This window comes from Nyctibius grandis, chromosome 3 (assembly GCF_013368605.1).
Source record: "Nyctibius grandis isolate bNycGra1 chromosome 3, bNycGra1.pri, whole genome shotgun sequence".
NCBI lineage: Eukaryota > Metazoa > Chordata > Aves > Nyctibiiformes > Nyctibiidae > Nyctibius > Nyctibius grandis.
Window position 1 is genome coordinate 87768304 of NC_090660.1, and position 19956 is coordinate 87788259.

The 19956-nt window shown below is 45.6% G+C and overlaps 1 protein-coding gene across 1 annotated transcript in view; it reads left to right on the forward strand.

The window, feature by feature from the left end:
- EXT1 (exostosin glycosyltransferase 1) overlaps positions 1 to 19956 on the forward strand; it is a 194908-nt gene that overhangs the window by 152054 nt on the left and 22898 nt on the right. Inside the window, exon 2 of the mRNA XM_068395984.1 lies at positions 17433 to 17526. Coding sequence (XP_068252085.1) covers positions 17433 to 17526 — 94 coding nt within the window. The remainder of the gene's footprint in view (positions 1 to 17432; positions 17527 to 19956) is intronic.

Below are 19956 nucleotides of genomic sequence, written 5' to 3' on the forward strand. Positions count from 1 at the left end.
CTCAGCCATCCAGCCAGTTTTTAACCCATCGAAGAGTCCACCCATCCAAGCCCCGGGCAGCCAGTTTGTCTAGGAGGATGCTGTGGGAGACAGTGTCAAATGCCTTACTGAAGTCTAGATAGACTACATTCACAGCCTTGCCCTCATCTATTAAGCGGGTCAATTTGTCATAGAAGGAGATCAGGTTGGTCAAGCAGGACCTGCCTTTCAAAGTCCTGCAGGCCAAGCCCAAACCAGAATGCACTGATGAGTTCCTTTTGGAAGACAGACGGTGATCACGTTACTTTGCTTTCACGGTTTTATCTCCGGGATCACAGTTTGGGTGTGTTCAGAACCGCTTGGCAAAATCCTCATCGTTAAAAGCAATATTTGCAGTGTACAGTAAGACAAACAAGAGCCCATTTGCATGCGTCATCGATCATTTTACAAACAGTCCTCGGGCTAAGCACAAAACTCACCCGGTACTGGCTGTTCAGGGTCACGGTACGGACGTCAGAGGCAGAAGCGTTTTTCCTGCTGGCGTAACCCCTGTTAGGCACCGAGACCCTGATGCTGCTGGGAAGAGCCTTCAGCTCATGTTCTTCCTTTGACCTTGGTGTGTTTTTCCAAGCAGCGGACAAAGCAAAAGTAAAAGCCTTGTTGCTGTCGATGTGTGAAAACTACACCCAGATTTTTCAAAGTCCGATGGCTGAAGCTCGGGGGCTGAGGTGACAGAGGACGCCGGGGCAGAAGGCGCTGAAGCAGCCCACGGGGACGCCCGGGCACAGGCGCCCTGTGTCCTTGGCCCAGGACTGCTGTCAGCAGCCTCATGCCTTCGGGAAGAGAGCACAGCTTTTAGCAGGGCTGTTGCAGAGCAGGACATGCAAAACCCTGGCTGTGGTGACCTCGATGCGCTAATTTATGAGAGCATCTGGGCTGGCCCCTGAGGGCAGCGTGGCTCGGCAACATGCGGGTGAGAGCCTGGCACCGCAGGATCGTGCCTGCAGGCTGCCATCCTGTCCTTTGGGGACCCAGCCCCTGCCGGGTCCCAGCCAGCCCGCGGGGGTGTCTCTGCTGGGTGCTTGGCCTTTCACTCCCGGTTAACCCCAGAGCCCAGCTCTCCCCTTGTTTGCATGGAGCTCGTGTTCCCACGCAGCATCTGGCTGTCTCCTGAGCCTCCTCTTTCTGACCTCGGCTCTTCTTTCCCCTCCTGCACAGCCGGGGTTACTGAGTTCTGCGCTGCTTGGAAATTAAATTGGATGAGACAGGTACCAGCTTTTAGTGGGATCTGGTTTGTGTTACTGGGGAAGCAGCACTGCACCACTGCACCTGGGACGCTGTGGAGCAGCATATCCTCCGGTCCAGCCGAAACTGATCTTCCCTCCACATTTAGCGTGTGCAGTTTCGTTATGTTCCTGCAAGTGAGTAAGAGTGTATGTGCATTAAGACCTGAGGCTAAGGGACTGCTGGTTTGCAGCTGGGATTAATATAAACAGCTACAGAGGATGTACACGGACATTTCCAGGCAGCATTTGTCTAAACGCGCAGTGCTGGTGCTGGTGCCCTTGGGCAAAGTGAATTTGCACATTTGTCAGGAGTCTGGGGGTTGAGGACAGACCCAAAAATTACCAGGTGCAATAAAATTCATGGAGTAATGGGTTAACATCATCTGCCATAACTTCTCTATGGGGCTTTTGTCAAATCTCTCATTCAGGCAGTGTTTGCTGAGGCTTTTGACATTTGTGGCAGCTCTGGGACAGACAGGAAGGTCGTGTGTCACTTTAAAGGCTTAATTTTTTCCAAATTCCTCACGAAACTGGAGCTGAAAGCTCTCTCATTAATTTCTTGGGGAATCTGCTGAGGCAGCAATTACATTATCCTTCAAAACTCCATGGAAAAGGTCGCCACAGAACCACGCTGGACCTGTCAGGCCGCAAAGGGAGAAGGGGGTGAGAGGGGCTGCGAGCGAGGTCCGAGGCTGCTCTCAGTGCTGGCTGAGCGGAGCTGGCAGGCACCTGTGGAAACCACAGCAGGCTCGAGATGCCGAGGTGTGGGCAAGGCACGAACCACACATCTCCTCTCCTGGTCGGGTTTCTGCCGGAGATGTACTAAGCAGAGCGAGAAAACCCGAAGCAGAGGAAGGTATAAACCAAGAAAACTGTATTTGTGAGGTGTGACTGCAGCGCTCAGACCTTCCTCCCCTCTGAACGCGGACTAACCTGGGGGACGATAAAACAGGCAAGGAGCTGCCTTCAAATTTATTTCTCGTTCTTTCTCCGTTTCTGCAAACCTCCCATACCAGAATATTAATGTGTGATGAGAAACTAGTTTTAAATAGGACTGCTCACTGCAAAAGATTATAAACACCGATGTTGCCAACTAAATTATAGAGGACTTTGTACGTTTTGTGGAATGACTGTCTGCATTACTGGACAGATCATAAACCTTTGAAAGGTGGAGGGAGGAGAAAGCAAAATATTCTGCATAAGGAAAAGGCAGTTGTGGTAATGACTTTGCTAATCCCTAGGCTTCCAGTTTTATCCATTCATGTTTCCAGTACCTCCAGGTACTGAACTTGGGAGGGTTTCAGTAATCCATTAAAAAGATAATTTGAAAATTTCCACCTAGGCATAACCATTTGTTGGTTTGGGTTTTTTCCCTCCTTCTTCCCTGCTTGTTTATGGATGCCTCTATTAAGTTTACCAAAATGATAATCAAAGAGTTAACCTTTTCACTTGGTACTTTGATTGGGATGATCATCTTTATGGGAAAGTCTTATGAAAAGTTTTATAGGAAATAAACCAATCGAGATCTACAGAAATATAATACTGATCTCTGTACAACAATAGATACTTTTTAAACTGTCCTGTTCATCAGGTAAATAATTCTTGAGTAAGTTGAACGTGGTGGTCTGAAGTAGCAAAAATCCTGAAGGTTATTTGTTATTGAGTGTAGTCTGTTGTTTAGTCTTACAGAATTTATTGTAACCCTAGTAAAGGGATCTAAGTAGTGCCGTGGGTTGCTTATCAGACGATACTGTCCCTTTTCCTGTCGCCATGCAATTCAGTACTAATCTAATTGGATGAAGTTTGCGTGATGGAATATTGGAGGTAGAGGTTTTGTGCTTGGGATGATCTGAAAGCACCAGATACATGTAGCTTTTACAGAAAATGGAAGGCCAGGTGGACGAAGAGATTACTCTGACTGATCTCCTGCGCACCCGCTTTACCCCTGCGCTGCACCCAGTGAACCGGGGTGAGTTACAGCGTGTCCTCCAGCAAAGCACTCCCCTCCCATTTCAAGAGATCACTTAATGGAGGAGCCACCATCTCTCGTGGCAGTTGGGTTCAGTGGTTAAAATACCTTCGGTGCCGGGGAGTTAGTACAGATTTCTGTTGATATTTGTTTTACCTTTAACTTCCACCTCTTGATTCTTGTTGTGCCCTTTTTCAGCAGGTTGAAGAACTCTGGGTTCCTTTTCTTTTTCTCCCTGTAGAGCCACTTACGTGTGGTAATCAAGCCACTTCTTCCTCTTCTCTCTGATAAGCTGAACAAGCAGAGGTCTTTAAGTCTCTCTCAGAAGGGTATTTACTACAGTCCCTTAAATAACTTTTCTGTCCCTTTTCTCTTTCTTCAATTATTCAGCATCTTTCTGAAATGTGGGGGTATTAGCACTGGATGTTTTCTGGTATCTGCCTCACTGACTCCAGGTACACAGGGACAATTTCTTCTCTGTGTGTACAATGTGGCTGATGTGTCTAAGGATTCATTTGCTTTTCTGTAACAGCCTTGAGCTGCTTGTCCACGGTGACCCTGTAATCCTTTACAGAATTGCTCCTTTCTGAGGTAAAAGTCTTGTTTCAGATGCCAAGCATTACAGAGGTTTTTGGTTTACTGCATTTTGTAGTCTCTTAAACACTATGTAAAAGATGTTTGCGCTGCATGAGGATGCTCCAAAAAAACCTGCTCCAGGTCTGCACCTTTTTAGCCTCCGCTGTCGGCAGAAATTGCTGACGCGTCTAACACATGATTTGAGGCGCTGCTGTAGGAAAATGCCTGTATCACAGCCCATCTGGAGTCGGAGAGAGGGAGCTGGGGGAGAACAGCTGCTCGGAAGTTTGCAGAGAGAGCTCGCCGTCTCATTTATACCCCTTGGGGACACGGCACACAAAACCCAGACTCAGCTGGGAACTGTGCAGCCTGTTCTTCTGCCAGCACAGGGTGCTGCAGTTACGGGTTATAAGAGGTAGGAAGCTGAAGTTACCCTTATACCGAAGCCCCCTTTACGGATGTCTTTGTACCTGCTCTGTGCTTATCACTGGAAGGTTCAAAAAAAACCTAAATAATTTAAAACTAATACAAAAATTAACACACCTGTATAAAAAAGCAGTCCAGTTGCATGTTGCTTTGCATCATCACATGGCCTCTCCTACAGTCAACATCATTCCCCTCCATCTGTTGGCTGTTAGCACTTGGCCAAAGAGATGTTGTTCCTCTGACTAATCTGATCACTGCTGGCATCCCCTCATAAACCCTTTTGTCTGGACAGTCATGTTTTCCTTGGCAATCTGCAAAGCACACCAGATCACAGGTCTCTCTCTCATCCGAGCACTTGCATGCTGAGGCCTTTCCCTTTCCATTTGTCCTTGCGCCTGAATTGCCGGAGGAGGTATAAAAAGGCAGCGCAGGGCAGTGAGCAGGTAGAGAGCAAAGGGCTTTTTTGCCAGGCAGTGCCAGGCTGACCCTGCACACTTCCCAGCGGGGCTGGAGGAGATGCCTGGCTGTGTCCCACCGGGACTGGGGCTGGTAGAGCTGCTCCCAGGTGTAGGTGTGGTGTAGGTGTGCTCCAGCTGCTGACAGTGGAGCAGAATTGCAAATACACTTGGGAGTTCCCTGCCCTGCAACCCTGCAGTTCATTCGAGGTGTTTCAGTGTCTGGCGGATCACAGGAGAAGGTGCCGCCATACGCCTAACCTGACCTATGCTTCTCATTAGGGTTCTGGCTACGAAACCTGTGAGCCTGAGATTTCCTTTCTCATGGTTTAACCTTTCTCATGGTTAAACCTTTATTTGGAGTGGAGACTCCTCCCTCCAAAAAGAGAGAGTCCTTTCAAGCCCGCGCAACCTAATAAATAATTCTGAGACAACCAAATTTGTTGATTTCTTTAAAGAAACGTAATTATTTTAAAATGACAAACTGGTCCCTTTGTTGATAAATGTTTTATATCCTTGCTGCTATGCCTGAACAGTTTGTGTAAATAATGTATTAGCTCGCAAACAGACGTAGCATGTTCAGGCAGACACTGCCCAGCAGGGCAGGAATGCTAAAAAAGCGAAACATGATTCTGTGCGGTGCTGAGCACCAGGAGCAGGAGTGAGCATCAACAGGGACCGAGAAACACCGTCTGCATCTCTTAGGATTGGTCCCGGCATAGCTCAGATGCCTGACACTGCGGTGATGCATTAGGGCTACAGATGCAAGCAGTCAGGCATTCACCATCAGCAGGTATGTGGTTTCCCTGGGACTCTTAGGAGTAAAGTGAAAAGCGGCGCTCAGAATTGCATTATGGTCTGGTTTAGAGAGTGTTTGGCACTTACATTTGCAGACTGTTTTTCAAAAGACTTGCTTTGCATGCTCGAGGAGAGCTCTCCTTCAAACGAGGTTTTCAATTTGGTTTGGTTGGTTATTCCTCTAAGTTTGTTCTCAAAATGGGCCTTGATTTTTGAAAAAGCAATTTTGCAAAAATCATATGTGAGATTCTTTGTGTGTCAGGGCAGGGTCAGGTAAGAGAAGAAGGATATGAATATGCATCAGTGGTTTCCAGATGGAAGTCCTTTGTAAATAGTGTGGAAGTGTGTACATGTGAGTATGCATGGATGCAAATGTGCTTTTGGCGTTTTTTAGACAGCAATTTTGCATGCTCAGGCTGGGACCTAAAAGTCCCGTGTGCCACCATGGGCAATCGTAGAACCATAGAAAGATTTGTGTTGGAAGGGACCTTCAAAGACCACCTAGTCCAAGCCCTTGCCATGGCCAGGGACACCTTCACAGAATCACAGAATCAGCCAGGTTGGAAGAGACCTCAGGGATCATCGAGTCCAACCGTTGCCCTGACACCACCCTGTCAACTAGACCATGTCCAGTCTTTTCTTAAACACATCCAGAGATGCTGACCCCACCACCTCCCTGGGCAGCCCGTTCCAATGTCTAATAACCCTTTCTGAAAAGAAATTCTTCCTAATGTCCAACCTGAACCTCCCCTGGCGAAGCTTGAGGCTGTGCCCTCTTGTCCTATCGCTAGTTGCCCGGGAGAAGAGGCCAACTCCCACTTCACTACAACCTCCCTTCAGGTAGTTGTAGACTGCAATAAGGTCACCTCGGAGCCTCCTCTTCTCCAGGCTAAACAACCCCAGCTCCCTCAGCCGTTCCTCATAGGTCAGACCCTCCAGACCCTTCACCAGCTTGGTCGCCCTCCTCTGGACTCGCTCCAACACCTCAACATCTTTCTTGAAGTGCGGGGCCCACAACTGGACACAGTACTCAAGGTGCGGCCTCACCAGTGCCGAGTACAGAGGTCTACCTTCCACTAGACCAGGTTGCTCAAAGCCCCATCCAGCCTGGCCTTGAACACGTCCAGTGATGGGGCATCCACAACTTCCCTGGGCAACCTGTTCCAGTGTCACATCACCCTGCACATAAAAAAAATCTTCCTTACATCCAATTTAAACTACCCTCTTTCAGTTCAAAACCGTTAGCCTTTGTCCTGTTGAAAGTGGGTAAGACTCGCTCCAGCCCTACTGAATGGAATATAGTCACCCTGATGTGGTGTAACACCAACTGAAGACCGCTGGAGTTGCCTAAACAACCCTATAAAAAGTAAAAAGTACCTAACAAAAGCCAGCTGCAATTCTAAACTTACACTTAATGGTATATGGCTCACATTTTCCTCTGGCTCAGGAGAGGAGAATCTGACTCCGAAGGGGACCTGGTGATGCAGAGTTGCATAGGAGCTGTGCTCTTGTTCTAGCTGCCTGTTTTGCTGAGAAGAACAAATAATAGAAAACTTTGATTTTACTGTAGTCAGCAGAAGTGAGCGAGCACAGAGAAGGAGCAGATCTGCGGAGTGACAGACCCTGTTTTACCTGGCTGCGCTGTGAAGCACAGTCCTAGTTCTCAAACTGCACATGATGTGGCCTGATTTAGCTTTATGTTAACAAAACTGAGGACAGGAATGGGAGGCATCACTGAAAAACAGTTATCAGTGCATTTTTGTATTTCTTCCAGCTATCTCCACTTTTCTCTCTCTTAGAAAACGAAAATCATTTTAATACTCACTGTTGACTGCAATAGGGAAAAAATTTGCCGAGTTTCCTGCCCTTCCACAGTTCACACCCCTGCATTGCTTTATTGCAGAAGTTAGTCCTCATTAAGTCCAGAAGATCAGCACCCACTGTCAGTCAGTGGAAACCCACCCTGGACTGTAACAGTGCCGGGATTTCAGCCTAAAGTCCAGTGCTACAAAATCAAAATACACGGAATTATGGTTCTTTTTTTCGTCCTACTTTGTGTCCTACTCCCATTTTTGAGGTAGCTTTGTCTCATTTATAGAAAGGAGAAGGAAAATACTTGGAGATCCTGAGATGAAGGCAAATATGAGAACTAATAAACAACCAAAATATTGAAGTATCTAGGTATGTTGTGGTGTTACCACTCCTGGGGACTAAGCTGCAGCTGACTTCTTATGAGTAAAAGTAAATCACTTCTCTATTTCATTCAAAGTTGTTCCATGGATTTGCTGAACTAATTTTTCCTCCAAGCACGATCACATTTTGGGTCAGCATGCCTAGACAACATGGGACTCTGCCAGCAGTTCCTGTGTAAAGTCCCTCTTTTTTTTTTGGAAACAAATCCAGTCATTCATAGAAATGATCTCCTGCATAATTAGAGCCAGTATTGCACATCATCTTTGCTTTCCATTTTTAGATGTTGTGTCTGGAGGACTATAACTTTTAAAGATGCCAACAAGCCACTTAGGAGCTTGATAACCGTAATGGGAAAATCTGTGGAGCTGAATAGAAAATGATAAGCTTCATAAGGACTATTCTAAATCGTTTGGTAAAGAGCTCAGCCAGACATTCAAAGGAAGAATAGAAACGATAACCCCTTCTAATTCAATCTTTGGGGGTTTGTACTTTCTCTACTATCCTGCTGAAGTCCCAGTCCTACAGGCACCTTAATGGAGAGGATGATATTCTTTATGCTGGAGTCCTCTGGACACTGCTGGATCCAGTTATTGGGCTGTGGCATAAACGGGTGCGGAGCACTGATTTTGTTCATATTTTACCATCCAGGGCTTGTAATCAACCATTTCTCTTTCTAGGTTAGTGAAAACATTCAGTAGCCCCCAATACTGAAGCATGAAACTCTAGAAAACTGATCCTCTTCAGCATTTTTTAGCCTCAAGTTTTCAATAAAGAGCTATTTAAAAATAATTAAGAAAGATTTGGAGGCATTTTTTTTTTGACAGGCAGGAGGGAATCATCGGCTTCAGAGCCAGCAGGTGTTGACAGGTGAGAGATCTCACAATAAGTCTTTTTATTTCTCTGCACTCTGAGGCTTTCGGGTATGTCCTGTAATCTCAAAATTAGAGTAGGTGGCAGATGAGCTAAAATTTGTTTCTTTGTTCAGAAAATGCAGTATGGATTTTTCTTTGTTTGGGTCTTTAATCCAAACTGATGCTTTAATAACTGAAATTCCAGTAATGGGCTTTTTTTTTTTTAAAGTTAGAGAATAAATCAATAAGAAAACTGGCTTTGCAGTGGAAAATTAGCCCAAAAATGTTCACAGCTGGACTCTCACAGCTTGTGAGGTCAGTTAATGGGACGAGATGGGGCTATTTAGGACAAGTGTTTGACACTGCTTCACTGCTAGGAGAAGGCTCATGTCCAAACAAAGTCACTCAGTGAAGGACAGAATATACTATCACCAATTTTAAAAATTAGAATCATAGAATCACAGAATGGTTTGGGTTTAAAGACCATCTAGTCCAGCCCACTGCCACGGACAGGGACACCTTTCCACTAGACCAGGTTGCTCAAAGCCCCATCCAACCTGGCCTTGAACACTGCCAGGGAGGGGACTCTGGGCAACCTGGTCCCGTGTCTCACCACCCTCACAGTAAAGTATTTCTTCCTAATATCTAATCTAAATCTATTGTCTTTCAGTTTAAAGGCATTGCCCTTGTCCTGTCACTACAGGCCCTGGTAAAAAAGTCTCTTTCCATCTTTCTTATAAGCCGCCTTTATATATTGAAAGGCCACGATAAGGTCTTCTCAGAGCTGTATCTTCTCCAGGCTGAACAACCCCAACTCAGTCAGCCTTTCCTGATAGGAGAGGTCTTCCAGCTCTCTGACCGTTCTTGCGACCTCCTCTGGACCAGCTCCAAGAGGTCCATGTCTGTCTTGTACTGGAGGCCCCAGAGCTGGATGCAGCACTGCAGGTGGGGTCTCACCAGAGCGGAGTAGAGGGGGAGCATCACCTCCCTCGACTTGCTGGCCACGCTTCTTTTGATGCAGCCCAGGATATCAGTTGTCTGTTGAAACACCAAAGCATACTGTCAAGAGTTAGGTATTACTTTCAACTTACTCCTCCATTTTTCTATGCAGAGTACTGGGGAGCAAGGCGGCGTAGGTGAAGCCCAAGTTCAGGCTGTGTGGCTGCTTCCCCATCAGTGGAATGAAGATGCTGCTTTGTTCTCCTGCCCGCAGGCTGAGGTTCTTTATATTAAAATATTCAAAAAAGAGTTTGTGATCTCTGGAAAATGGCAAGGTAGAGGTAGCATAATGATGCAAAGTGTTGGCGTAATTTATTGTTAGAAGAATCCCGTTAGAGCCTGCCTGAGCCACTGGATCATCTTAACAGGTTGGTCTTATCTTTACCTTGTGAGGGTCCAGCAGCTTGATGGGCAGTAGTTGTCAGACGGGCACATTTCAGGCAAAGAGGATTCATACGCGTTTATGTCACTTCAGAGGGGGTGGCGAGGGAGGTGGGTCCACGTAAAATCGTACCCTGTGGCTGTGTGCGTGTGTGTTCCTGTGCGTGCATCCGTGCATGCGAGCATCAGCATCTTCAACGCTTTCCCACCGACCTGGAGGGTATTGAGTTCACAATATGTGGTGCTGCATTTACATGCAAGCGGTGCATTTGCTTCCTCATGGACTTTTCTTATTCAGGCGTGTTGTGAGTTTTTTTGCTGCCAGCGCAGTGAGGTGCTGCTGTGAAACAGGCCCTCTTAGAGAACTTCAGAGCCAAGGAGCCAGCGTTTGGTTTTAGAAGTAGCGGTACACGATGCTATTAGCAGGTTGCTGGTAACTGGGGAGTAACGCTGCCTAGAGAGGCACCTTGGCAAGGTTTGCCTCTGACATGCTACTCACGACCCCTTTCTGGCACACTTGTTAAATAAGCAGTTATCTTTAAACAACAAATGGTGTTGGTGAGACCACATTTGCTACTGTATAAGACTACTTGTTCTAGGTGGTGTAACCATCACACTGGGAGCCAGTCGGGTGGTATTTGGCAGTCCAAATGGTGTATGTGCTTTACATGCGCCATATAGATTTACAGGGCATTCTGTGTAAATATTTAGGCATAAATCGTTAGAGCATTTTTATTTGTTAGAATGCACATTGACTTTAATGGCTTGTGTATCCAAATTTTTCTGTGCATAATATCGAGGTGAACTGAATCCAACCGTGATGTCACTGAAGACTTTAAGGATGATTCAGGTTTCAATGGTTACTGTCCATCTTAACTGTAACAAAGTTCCTTTAGCAGTACATTAAAACGAAAAAGCTACTTCCCTGTTTTTCTTTGTTAATCCAACCTTCTGAGCTAAAAGAAGGTGATGGCATGGAAAGGAGAAAACAATTGTACCTTGACATTAGTTGCTGTATGTTTGCAGAGTTTCATTTCCATTGGCAGGCTTAGAAGAATCATGCAGGATTTTCATTAATGTAGCAGCATTTTCAGATTGGGCTCATGCTCATACCTGTACTCAGCCATTACCCGTGTGCTGAAATCACTGTTCACTCACGCTGCTGCTGTACGTACACTGTAGCATCCCATGGAGTCCTGCAGCCAGGGCAGCATGGCGGCGGCGGCTGCAGTAATGAACCAGGCTGAAAGAAATACTCCAATGGCTGCCTTTCAGCACTTGGCAAGAAAATCCTTTTTATGTTAGTTTCAAGGTCGTCAGATATCATTATGGCCAAGTATTAAAAATTTCAAAGAAAGGAGGCAGTGTGTTTGATTTATAGAATAATTATCTAGCTTTAGCTCTAACTTGGCTTTGGCACTGGTTTTGCAAGCACTCGAAAATTAAATCCATTTTTTATGGCACTACAAGGTATTATCTCACAGCAAATGATAATTAAACACCTGTGAAATCAATTAGCCCTTTAAGCAGGGGGGGGGGGGAAGTTTTCCAATTATGCTTTTGCACCTCCAAACTTTCTAATTCCAGAACCAGCGCTTGCGGAGAGAGAGATGAACTGCCAGCCCATAACCTGTTAACTGGCATTAAGATCACCCCAAAGCACTGCGCAGCTGTAAATCCGAAAGCAAGCAGTTCGCGGCGACGGCACCCTTCCAAGTAGGCTGTGTTAGCCGTTCGAGCTCAGACTCGGGCAGCTATTCTGTCTGACGCACAGCTGAGCTGTCAGCTTTTCTACAGAGACACTTACTCACTTGGTTTTTTCAAAAGCAAGTTTTACTTGACAGTTTATTTAAAAGCCAACATCCCTTAATGGAAACCAAGCAACAAGGCACTCCATGTGACAGAGTGGGTTTCTTTTCAGGCTCTCCAGCCAGTAGTTCAGAGCCATTTGTGTTAAGCATTCACACATGGAAAAGTGGCCAACTGGTTAATAGCTGAAACTGAATATATTGGAAAACTGGGAAGCACACCGCCATTTAGCCTTGCGTCGTAGGTGTTTAATATCTGGCTTTGTTGTAGCACTTGAACTGATGCGGAGACTTTTGGAAGATGCAGCGTGCGTTCATGGGCTTGCGTATTCAAGGAGGGAGCCCTGAACATAGTTGGTTAAGTGCCATAGCAACTTTTGGCTCAGGAAATTAAAAACCAGCTCTGGTCCCATCTGACATCTACCGCGGTATGTGCTGATGCTCCCTGCCCAAGATGAGCTCCAGCGTCTTCCAAAAGATGGATTATGTGTGGCACTGTTAAAATACGTACTGCTGGGTTAAACCTGTTGTGTTTGGTTTGGGTTCTGCTTCTGTATTTCCATCTGAATTTTGATAGCCATAACATACGGCTGGATTTCGGTGAGTGCTGTATCACTGGAGAGGAGGGAAGCAGGTGAGGACGCCAGGGTTAGCATTCCCAAGGTCTGTCTAGCTGCTGGAGAAGCCACCGGTCATCTGTATCTCAGGTTTTCTGTTTGTGAAATGGCGATGGTGATGGTATCCCGTATCAGTGTTCAGAGGATTAGATAAGAAAATATGTACACTGCTTTGTGATTCCTACGTGACAGGTGACGTATAGCTGGCTAAAGTGTGAAAATCATTACATCTGGGTAGCTGGACGTGTCTGCTGGTCTAAACAGCCAGTGTCTTTTTAGACCTCTCTTCAGTCAATGGTGATGAAGATGTGGCTTTGGAAAAAAATAGTTTATATTAAAATTGGTGATGAAAATGTTTCCCAGGGTAGTTTATAATCTCTTAAGTGTAGTGACATGGGGAAATGTTTAAGCTGTAAGAAGGAATGTATGGCATGGCTGATTAGTCACTGCAGAGCCTCTGCAGCCTGCCCGGGCTCCTTGGGATAATGGTGAACCAGGAATCCCAAGCAGCCCTCTGATCCACATGCTGACTGACAAGGTCGGCACATCAGACAGAAAAAAAAAGGGGAGGAGATGGGGAAAGACAGAAGCAATGTGTTGGATCAAAAAGTTAAAATGGTAAGACCATTTGGCTGAGCAGTGTTTCGCCTTCGGATAATTGCCCACACAGCATTGCAGTGTTTACACCTGCGTGATAGATGGGGCCGAACATGTTTTCTCAGCTATGGGTGGTAGCAGGGAGGGGATATTTCAATTAAAGTGTGAATAAATTAGAATTGATTGCAAATAGAGCTATTTGTTTACGCTGCCTAAAAAGGTATTAGCTGTGAACATGGTGCACTTAATCATTACGCAAGGAAGCCTGAAAGTTAATAAAACATACTGCTGATCCTTACAGAGGGATGCAAGCTTTGGGCTAGAACTGTGGCTATTTTAGTTATAAAGCCCCAACTGTCATTTTAAAGGCATATGCATTTTGGATTTTAACATGTTTGAATGATGCAGCTGAGGCCCAAGCCAAGCCGACCCTAAAATTGGCAGTAAAATGTTACCTCTGTGTGAGCGTGCAGAATGAATGAATGCAGGAATATGAGCAATAAGCATGTGCCCCCCCTTCCCGCAGTCTTCTAACACAGAAACCAGGAGCTTTCTGGAAATAAATATCCTCTGAGCAAAGCAGTGGGCTCCTCTCAAAGCTTTCCTACAGTAAGCGCTCGCGAAGATTAACTGCCGGCAGTAAAGGAAAGGAAAGTGCCAGAAGGTGTGTGACACCGAAGCAGCAGAAGGAAGGGAAGGAGGAAGCGCCCGGCCGGCCGCCCTCACAGGGCCCCGCGGTGCCGGGGAGGTGGCAGCACCGCCGCCCTTCAGACCACGGCTTGGTTGTGGCACACGGTTGTTGCTCCGATTCCTCAGCTGCAAGTGGAACCTGAAAAACCTCCACAGCCAGGTAAAACCAGAGCACATGGATAGGCAGGTAATGCAGGGCTGTCCCCACAAGCTGGTAGCTCCAGGTTTGCAGAAACCACAGCAATGCAAGCTGGAAGACCGTAACAAATCTCCCTGCCATCCTCAGACATTACCAGTTAATGGAAATAAGTAGTTCTGAAAACAGATATAACCCCATTGCCAGGGGAGAGGAAGAAGAGGAGGCTCTGGAAGAACCTCTTCTAAACACTTGACTGTTTTCTCTGTAACTTAAGGCCCCTCTGCGAGTTGCAAGTGGGGTTATAATACTTCATTGCCTCCCTGAGGTCTTCTTGAGATTAGTCAGTGAATATGGTGGGGAAATCAAGCCCATCGTCAATGCAATACTGGTATTTGCAGTAGATGCCAGATCAGTACTTAATGTACAAGTGTCCTGCTGTAAGCTGAGAGGCTGTTCCTGGATGTCTGTGCCAGCTCCGATTTCTCTCCTGAAAAAGTGAAGGAGAAATTTCAAGTTCAGCAAAGATTTAACTCAGATACCTACCTTTAATCATACAGATTATCTCACTGACTTCTCTGAAAGCGTTTCAAGTCAAAGTTAAGGGAAGTGCAGAGATGCTTTCAGGTGACACATGTATGCTTCCTATGTGGAAAAAAATGCCAGTCGTACATAAGCAATTTTCCCTCCCTGACAAAACACTGGCAAAGCTCAAACCTACCTGCGTGGTTCTTATGGGGCTGAAGGGGAAGGAGTCTGAAACTGAGGGTTGCCCTGACGCCTTCTGTGTCTGCCACGGCCTGTGGGCTGGAGCTTCATTCACCAGGTGATGTTTCTGTGGCCAAGGTCTCCTCCGAATGCTGCCTGGCAGTCTGAGAAAAACTTCATAGAATCATAGAGTGGTTTGGGTTGGGAGAGACCTTAAAGATCATCTAGTTCCAACCCCCCTGCCACAGGCAGGGACACCTTCCACTAGACCAGATTGCTCAAAGCCCCATCCAACCTGGCCTTGAACGCTTCCAGGGACGAAGCATCCACTACTCCGGGCAACCTGGTCCGGTGTCTCACCACCCTCACAGTATAGAATTTCTTCCTAATATCTAATCTAAATCTACCCTCTTTCAGTTTAAAACAGTTACCCCTCATCCTATCACTACATGCCCTTGTAAAATGAAATGATCTTGAAATGATCTCTGCTGCAAACTCGACTCTGAAGTACTCTTTGGTACGTGTAAACAATTTCCTCCACAAGCAATGCTTCAAATCACAAAGCTATGCTGGCAGCTTGACAGAGATGTTTCTGTATTTGTGCCTGGCTACATGTGTTGTGTGAAAGGCATTTCTGAATTTGTATTTAAACATACTGGGCTATCTCCTGTCCTTCAGCTAAGGCAGGGTGGCCCCATTACTTTGTGTGCTACCCATAAACTAGTAGGAGTAAAATTAGCACCTTGTGTTTAGGGATTTCAAATAGATGCTTAACCCTGGAGTGGTCACTGAGGGGGATTAAACTGGAAATCAGTCCTGTAGCACTGAGCTCAAAGATCGTGTCAAGTCACCTTAAAACATTTGGGTTGAAATTGCAGAGAAATGTGTTCATGAGAAGAATCTCTGGTGCAATTCATTCGCAGCAGCATCTCTCAGTGGATATTTCTTTACTCTGGGTCTGCTCCTGTTGTATGTGCAGGTTCTCCCTGAAGTGGGTGGAAATTTTGTGCCCATACATCAAGGTTCGGATGAGGCTCTCTGTGTAAGTATGATGTAGATAAATTGCTTGATGACCATGAACCGTACTTTTGCAGAGCTCAGCAATAAATCACACATTAGGCTTTAAAACACACAAATGGGAACAAGACGCTAACTGGTTTCTGGGTGGGAAACGGTCAACAAAATCCTTTTCTTTTTTTTTTCCTTTGTAAATCTATCCTAGTATCAGCAAATTAGATAGGAAAGAAAAGGTGCCCAATATGAGATGTCACTGGCATATGGGGGACTTGCTTGCGCTGGCCTCGTTCTCCGCTTTTCTTTGTATTCTGGTTCTGCCATCGATGTTTTGTGGCTGTTGTTGCGTTCCAGGGTATTAACAGGATTTTACATTTTTAGCTAGCTAGTGATGGGGGGCTTATGACTGGCATATTCTAGCCCTACAGAGTATTCTATTTTTGGTATTTGTTAACATTTTCTGTCATACAATATGCAGTCAAAGCAATGAGCCTCCGACCTCTCAGTATGTAAAAAAAAGAATGCTTAAAAATGGCAATTTTTTAATTTTTTTGTTATTCCAGTTCCCGTGTGCTGTGTCACTGCTGGCTGGTGAGCTGGGACATGGCTGCCAGTCGGTATCCCACACAGAGAAAAAGAAATTGCTGCCACTCAGATGGAATATGTATATATCTATTTAACCAAAGTTGAGATACGATTAAAAAAAAAAAAAGTACTTTGAAGTCTGTTTTGTAGTTTTAATTAATGCAATGAGGGTTTTTATTTTACTCTCAGTGGAGATAATCCATTCACAGTGACCTTTTCTTGTGCAAATTAGCTATACACGCTTGTTTAAGCAAATGGGCCTTTGCAAGATGTCTCTTCCTAAAGACAGAGCTTATAATTGAAAATTGGCTTACTCCCATCTGTCTGGCCTGTGTGAGAATACAGACGTAGATCCGGACTTTTTTATATATAAAATATAATCATATACGTATGCATATACATACACATGTACACGCATCCAAAAAAAATTACTCTGCCCGCCTTCAGGCTACGGTTAAATTAGATTATTAGTGTTAGAAAATTTCAGTGCCACAAGTTACTGTCAAAATAACATCTGTCTGCAGAGTCCAGGGCACTCTGGAGGTTGGAGGGTGTTTAATCTGGATCCTTTTGTCTCAGGCGAGGTTGAGGCCATTCGTAGTTCCATGGGTTTGCCAGAAGTACAAGTAGCTAATAACAGGCTGGAAACTCTTAGGATTTGATGTGTGTTTTTGGTAAATGGTTTTGAGGTGATTGATGGAACCAGAAAAAAAAACAGGTGTGTCTATAAGCACTTAAAGTTTTCATTTGGAGGAGCAGGGGCCATGGCAGCCATGTGGTTAACTGCCAAAATTTGGCAGTTTATCCTTCTCACCGCACTTGACAATAACTACCAAGCAAGTCGTTGTAACCCCCCGTCCCTTTTTTAGTGCCTGCTTGATAAGGGAAGATTTCTTTGGCATAGTTAGAATATTTTTTGCTTTGTACAAACCTCTTGCGCAGAGATGAACACAGTTGTGCTAGACTCTGACTAAATCTGAATAGAAATCAGCATCACAGAAGCACTGCGGTAATGCTTTGGGTATCAAAATATTTAATAGAAGTTTGTTGTTAGAACTTATGCACACCTGTTTATATAGAAATGGCTGATTATTGCAAAGGAAAAATTATTTCCTTCCTTCTCAGTTTCATTACCACTCTCCCCAGCTCTCTCCCATGGTGGTTGCTCCTGAGGATGAACAACAAGGAGCTGGGGAGATAGCTGATAGTGTGCACGGAGGGAGGTAGTTAGCCTGATGGTGAGCCGCCTTGGTCGGGGATGATTTTATCCAGATGTGTATCAACAGCTGTTTGCATTTTCACGCCCGGTTACTCTAGGACTCACCGCTAATTGAATTTTCTCTTTTCTTCCCTGTTCTTGTTAGGTATGATTACCGTGAAATGCTGCACAATGCCACTTTCTGTCTGGTTCCCCGTGGCCGCAGGCTTGGCTCTTTCAGGTTTCTGGAAGCCTTGCAGGTAAGAGCTGCAGTTTAAAGCATCGGCTATGCTGGCTGCGGTTCAGTGTGCAATAGTAAGGAGGTGGGGAGGAGGGAAACGTGTTTCATTTCCCTAGTGGGCAGTAATCCACTTTGCAAAAGCCTCTATTCATACTTCTGGAGCAATTGGCAGCTTCTTCCCAAGAGGGGCTGAGCACTGAGCTCATCTGAAGGTTGAACTGTGTTACCTCCAGGAAAAAGGTTTCCCTGGATGTGGTGAGGCTGAGAGGTTGGACTGGTTTAGAGCAGTATTTAATCAAGCTGTGAGACTTCCCGTGGGAGACACTGGCCTCTACAAGTAAGCCCCGGAGCAGTAAAAATAGCTTTTTGTTTTCACTTAGCCGAAACAGACCTGCTTATGCATTGCCTGTCTTGAGATGGTGCTTGCTGAACATGCAGAAGGTGGCCTGGAGGTTGTAAAGCCCCAGGTGGAAGTTTCACATGAAGGTGTATATGCGCTGATCTCGGGGAGCTCACAGTGTGTCTGGGGCAGCACCTGAATCCCCTTCACCTTTTAAAAACATTTTGGTTGATGGTCTCTGTTTTTTGCTGTTGACCAGCAGCAGAGGGCAATGCAGTGGGGCTCCCGAGTCCCTGTGTCAGCAGGGCTTGTCAGCACAGTGATCAAGCCTGACACTGACCTACTCTGACTGCAGCCGGCGTGACCTTTTTTGTTGGCAAGCATCAACTCAGCCCTGGGGTCCTGGATCTTCAGTCATCCATACAGAGCATCTTGGGAGATGCTGCAGCTCCCCTCTGGGACTGGCATCTGGATTTCCATGGGGGTTGGAGTGGAGGGAAGGGAAGGGGAGGCTGAGGTGCTTCTTGGTGTCAGTGAGATGGCAAATGAGGACACCTTATAGGGTCCTGCCGCTGGGTGTCCTTTTGCCATTTGGGAAGTGTCCCAGTGTTGGCAGTAAAGCTGTTAAGGAATAGCATCACATCACTTCTCTTCATCAACCACAAAATGTTCCAGCCGCTATTAAAGAGTACTGTTTACCTCAATGCAGAGCAGGATTCAGGTACCTAAGTGTAGGTATATAATGTCATTTTAGAAGCCCAGGGGTACTCTTCTGGCTTTCTACTACTTCTCCAGAAAGTCTTCAGTAGATCTGTGTCGAGTCTGCCAGCCTTTGATGGGTTTCTTGGATACCCTAGAGCATCCCAAATGCGCTGGGCACTTAGATTTAACCACTGAACCCCAAACCTACTGTCACATTTGAGATCCAAGTTCTGGACTGTCACTTACCTCTTTGCTCCTACTCAGGAAACGATTAATAGCCTGCAAAGTGCTGTTCCCTCTCCAGCCTCTTCAGAGGAAGAAGTGGGACTGGCTTATTTGGGATGACAAGTCACTTCAGATCCTCCTGAAGAGCACTGCGCAGCTCCTCTCTCATCTGGGCCACAAGTCGTGCAGCTTGTGTTAGATACATCACCTCAAGAGAAGAAAGCAGGGAGCGTACCTCACTGTACAGAACTTGGAGGCTCTGGATCATTGACAATAAAATGCAGGCACTGAGGATTTTCCTAGCAGGCTGGCAGCAGTATTCACCAATTATGATGAATTCCCAATTTCTGTCTGTCTCTGGGGCATGTTGAAAGACATAATCCACATTAGTGGAATATTTGAAACATGAAGACACATTGCTAAGTGTTTTCTGGTTGGCTTTTTTCATGCAATAATGTCATTTCCTTACAGGAGATCACAGTTCTTTACACATTATAAGCACTGCTGTAATGCAGAGACTTGGCCGGTCTGAGGTCCTCTGTGTAATACATGTTACCAAGGAAGGTACCGCAGTCTGAAAGGTTCCCCTTTATACAATCTTTTGGGAGGTGTGGGGAGATCTGAACCCGAGTCTGGACCAAATGCAGAGCACTTAAGCTTGGCTTGATCCAAAAGAAACTGAACCAGAGCACAGGCTTGATGCAGATCCTCTAGTAATAGATTCTTTCAACACATCAGGAGGTTTTTGGTTTGGATCTTATACTGTGATCTGGCTGACTGGAATGTAGTGGTGATCGTTTGTTTATGGAAATCCTGCCCTGTTTACTGAATATTCGCAAACTTGCTGTCCGTGCAGAGGAACTTGTGCAACTCATAAAAGGTTAAATAATTTAGAGAGATCATACTGGTATGAAATAGATACTAAATGTGTATGCTTTTTGTTTGTTTTAAGACAGAAGGCAATTCTTAGTTTTGTAGACAGGTGATGACAGATGAGTTGGATTTGTGCAGTTGCCTCTGTTGGGAAAGCTGATATCAAACAGGATAGGGAATTCACTCCTCCTTTGTGGAAAAAAGTGCTCTGGAATTAAATATGATCTATATTTTCTGTAGGGTTGTCTTGCTACATATTATAAAAATTGAGGGAGTTATCTCCCTGCTGAATGCTTCACAAAGCAGCGA